Source organism: Trichechus manatus, unplaced genomic scaffold (genome assembly GCF_000243295.1).
Source record: "Trichechus manatus latirostris isolate Lorelei unplaced genomic scaffold, TriManLat1.0 scaffold00008, whole genome shotgun sequence".
In the NCBI taxonomy this organism is placed as follows: Eukaryota; Metazoa; Chordata; class Mammalia; order Sirenia; family Trichechidae; genus Trichechus; species Trichechus manatus.
Window position 1 is genome coordinate 32,635,407 of NW_004443944.1, and position 4,391 is coordinate 32,639,797.

At 40.3% G+C, this 4,391-nt stretch overlaps 1 protein-coding gene across 1 annotated transcript; it reads left to right on the forward strand.

Annotated features, from left to right (window-relative positions):
* Nucleotides 1-1,512: 1,512 nt before the first annotated feature.
* DEFB127 (defensin beta 127) lies at nucleotides 1,513-3,773 on the forward strand. Its single transcript, XM_004370598.1, has 2 exons — nucleotides 1,513-1,561; nucleotides 3,520-3,773. Exons 1-2 carry the CDS (start codon nucleotides 1,513-1,515, stop codon nucleotides 3,771-3,773), a joined length of 303 nt encoding a protein of 100 aa, XP_004370655.1.
* The last annotated feature ends 618 nt before the right edge of the window (nucleotides 3,774-4,391 follow it).

Below are 4,391 nucleotides of genomic sequence, written 5' to 3' on the forward strand. Positions count from 1 at the left end.
CATACAGACTGAATAAGTATGGTGAAAGGATACAACCGTGACGCACACCTTTCCTGACTTTAAACCACACAGTATCTCCTTGTTCTGTTCGAATGACTGTCTCTTGATCTATGTACAGGTTCTGCATCCCCCGAGCACAATGTATCTAATAAGAAGCTTATATATAGAATCTATAAGGAATTCTTACAACTCAATAATAAAAAATAAGTAACTCAATTTAAAAATGGGCAAAGAACTGGAATATACATTTTTCCAAAGAAGATATATAAACAGTCAATAGTTGTTGTTAGTTGCCATCAAGGCAATTCCAATTCATGGCAACCCTGTGTGTGCAGACAAGAACTGCTCCATAGGGTTTTCAAGGCTATGGAAACAGACTGCCAGGCCCATCTTTCAAGGAGTCTCTGGGTTGGTTCAAACTGCCAACCTTTCAGCTAGTAGTCAAGCACTTAGCCATTTGTGCCACGCAGGGACTCCTAAAAGGCCAATAAACAAACACTGAAAAGATGCTCAACATCGTTAGTCATTGGAGAAATGCAAATCAAAATACAGTAAGGTACCATTTCACACCCACTAACCCATTGCTGTCGAGTGAATTCCAGCTCATAGAGACCCTGTAGGACAGAGTAGAATTGCCCCGTAGGATTTCCAACACTGTAATCCTTATGGAAGCAGACTGTCACATCTTTTTCCTAAGGAGCAGCTGGTGGGTTTGAACCACCCACCTTTCGGTTAGCAGCCGAGTATTTAACAACTGTGTCACCAGGGCTCATTTCACACTCACCAGGATGGTTATAATTAAAAATACAGATAATAACAAGTGTTGGCAAGGATGTGGAGAAATCGAAACCCTCATACATTGTTGATGGGATTGTAAAATCACACAGCCGCGTTGAAAAACAATCTGGCAGTTCCTCAGAAGGTTGCCATATGATCCAACAATTCCACTACGAGGTATATACCCAAGAGAAATGAAAACATATGTCCACAGAAAAATTTGTATAAGAATGTTCATAGCAGCATTATTCACAGATAAATAAAATGTAGCATATCCATGCAATGGAATATACTTGGCTGTAAAAGGGAATGAAGTAGTTATGGTCAAATTTCTTCTTGTTAGATTTTTGGGTCTAAAGTCTTAATTTATATTACCTTATTCATTCTTACAGGTGAGTACATGCCTGCTTAGATCCAGCTGGGCAGACAGCCAAAGTAAATAAACTATAGATTCTTCCCACCAGCAGCCCACAGCATACAGGATGACATCAGGTGTGATGAGAAAGAACATGCTGTGTCTCTAAATTCCATGTGGGGATAACGTGGGTGGCCTCAAATTTCCTGTGCCTGCCCACATGATACAAAATCTACAGTGCAGAACTTTGGGGGCACACATCATATCATACCATCTGTTCTGGTTCAGTGTATAAGACTCCAATTCTCTGAGGAAGGTGGCATACTGTGCAGTTTACTGGACCAAGAGCTTTAGCTGCTACTCCTCTGGGAAGCCTGGCCATGAGGCTCCTCCTGATTATCACAATTCTGCTGTTTCAGAAGTTCACAGGTAACCCAGAGCTTTCCAGAGGCTCATTCAAATCTACAATGGAATCGTGGTAATTTCAAGAGCCAAAGGGGATTTCATAATCCATATTAGGGGAGATAGGACCCTCAAAGATGACTGAAGTCAGCCCAATGTCATCAGAAATTCCCTCTTACCAGGGCTGTCTACCGTGGGACTGTTCTCAAAAGGACACTCACAGAGTTGAAAAGAGTCACAGTTTCCTCTGAGAAGGCTTGTTTGTAGGAAAGAATGAGCCCAATATCCAGACATACCCTTACTTCTTTGGGTACAGGCTTACGCTGGGACCCAGCCATATTTTTTCCTCTCAAGTGTAGGAGTAGTGGAAAAAGCATCAACTTTGGAGTCAAGTTTGAGAATTCTGAAACACGCCTTCAATGCCTACTAGTTTGTCAATTTTGGATAAATGGTGAAGACTCTCTGAGCCTCAGTTTCCTCATCTGTGGAGATAATGAGACCTGGCTCATAGGAGTTTTATTAACCGATATGACATATGTGAAGCACCCAGCATAGGCCTTGGCACACTCTAAGAGCTTAAAAATGAGAAATTTTTTCCTCATTCAAAACCAAATCTCTTAAACAACAAGAAAATAAATTAAATTAAAAAACAAGACACAGAAGCTGGATATGCTTTTTGGCTATTTTTACTAACCAAATTTTATAATGGTAAATAATATTAATCTTAATCTTATAACCAAAGGGTATTGACCCTTGTAATATAGAAATAAACCTTGAGTTTCAAGTGTTAAAAAAAAAAAAAAAACTCTTTCATTTGTCACTATTTATAAAAATAGTAATGGTCTATCCTTGGATCCCTAAATTTCTAAGAATTAACAGAGTTCTAGAACCTGGAGTCGAAGGGATTGTTTTTGTCCTTAGTCTTCATCCTCTGGGGTCTAGTCCAGGGGAGAGTACAAGCCTAGATGCGGAAATATGAACATCCCAACTCTTAGATCACTGAAAGCATTTACTATTAATAAAGGAAAGAATATATATGGAGTTGAGCAAAGGTCTGGGACTGAAAATTGGAGGAATTCTTGCCTCTGGAGCTGAAAGGAGAATGAGGAGTCATAGAGGGATAAAACAAGTCCAAGAATCAGAAGAACATCCAGATTATTGCGATGACATAGAAGCCAAAAGATGAGATGCATTTGCAAGAGTATAAAATTCTGAAAAGTAGTAAGGGGGGGGGGTCCCTGAGCAGCCCAAACAGTTAAGCACTTGACTACTAACCAAAAAGTTGGTGCCTCATACCCATTCAGAGGTGCTTCAGAAGAAAGACCTGAAAATCTGCTTCTAAAAGGTCACAGCCTTGAAAACCCCATGGAGTGCATTTCTAATGTTCACACATGGGGTGACCAGGGGTTGGAATTGACTCAATGGCAACTAGTTTGGTTTTCTGTTCGGAATAGGGGAGGAAGACATCGGGAGAAAAAAATACCTGACTGGATAAGATGAAAGTCATCCTTGACTGTGGTAGCGGGTATGAACTCAAAAGCATAGTTTGACTCAGACATGAATACATAATAACAACTTATTGTTCTCTGGGCATCAGGGATAGAGCAGTGGTAAGGTAGTGATGTCCTAGGAGCATTTAGGATGGAGGCATATTTGCTGGGATTCCCAGATAGGACATAGTTCCATCACCTGGAAGCAAGGATTGAGCTCCTTTATTTTCTCAAACAAGATCGGATTGTCTTGGTGGAGTCCATCAGATGTTGGAGAGAAGTCCAAAATATCAGAGAACCTAAATATGAGTAAGCCAGTTAGACAAACGATGACGTTCACCTTCCTGGAGAATCCTTCTTGGGATATTATGGGGAAATGCCTTGTGGATGTGCCCTGCGCCTAACCCCTACAAGCCTTTTCTGCCTTCCTCCTGACCCAAGTTGCCTTTCACTCTCAAGTACTAACCTTGGCCTATTGTTCTTCTCTGTACACAGTCACTGAACAGCTTAAAAAATGCTGGAGTAGCTATGTGCAAGGACGCTGCAGGAAAATCTGCAAAGTTACTGAAATGCGGGAGGTATTATGTGAAAATGGGAGGTATTGTTGCCTCAATATCAAGGAAGTGGAAGCACGTAAAAGAATTACAAAGCGTCCTCGTCCAAAGCCGATAACATATGCACTGACTTTGCCTCAAGATTATGATACATCAATGGAAAATAGCTCATACCCTAACCCAGATTCTCCATAAATCAAGTACAATTTTTTCATTTGTTTCTCACCTATTCCAATAAACTAAGGTGAAGAAATTTACATCTTCTCATTTCTGTTTCCTTAGTCCCCAGAATGATCTTCAAGCACATTCTAATAAAGCTCATTGGCCAGTTTTCTGATTCATTTGTTCTTTAACCAGAAATTGAATGCAACTGTATCCCAGGTGATGGGTTGATAAAGACAACTCAAAACCTTCCTTTGCAAAGGGGAAGATACAACCTGTGCAGTAAAACAACTGTAACATCGAAAGACTGGAATGAGAAACTCAGAAAAAATTGACATGAAATTCTGGAGAGGGAAAGGTGAGGCTGAGTATTCAGGGAAAATCCATGAGTGAGTGTAGGATAAAAGTGGTGCCTTGTGAGATGTGTAGGATTTCAACAGACAAGTGTTAGCAGGGAAGGCAGTTTGAGTAGATAGAAAGGTATCAATAAATGAAATGAAATTGGAAAAGACACAGACATTTATGGAGAATATACATGCACTTTGGTTGGTTGGCAAATAGAGCACTCCAAGTTGAGCTATGAGGAAGTCTAATTTCTTGTGCTTCTGTGTATTGAAGTGAGTTTGGAAAATAGAGATGAATAAGACCCCA

What these genes read in the sequence shown, in the direction of transcription:
- DEFB127 (XM_004370598.1), top strand. Translation starts at nt 1,513, where the DNA reads ATGAGGCTCCTCCTGATTATCACAATTCTGCTGTTTCAGAAGTTCACA. An exon ending in GCTGTTTCAGAAGTTCACAG is followed by an intron (nt 1,562 to 3,519) that starts GTAACCCAGAGC and finishes CTCTGTACACAG; the next exon opens with TCACTGAACAGCTTAAAAAA.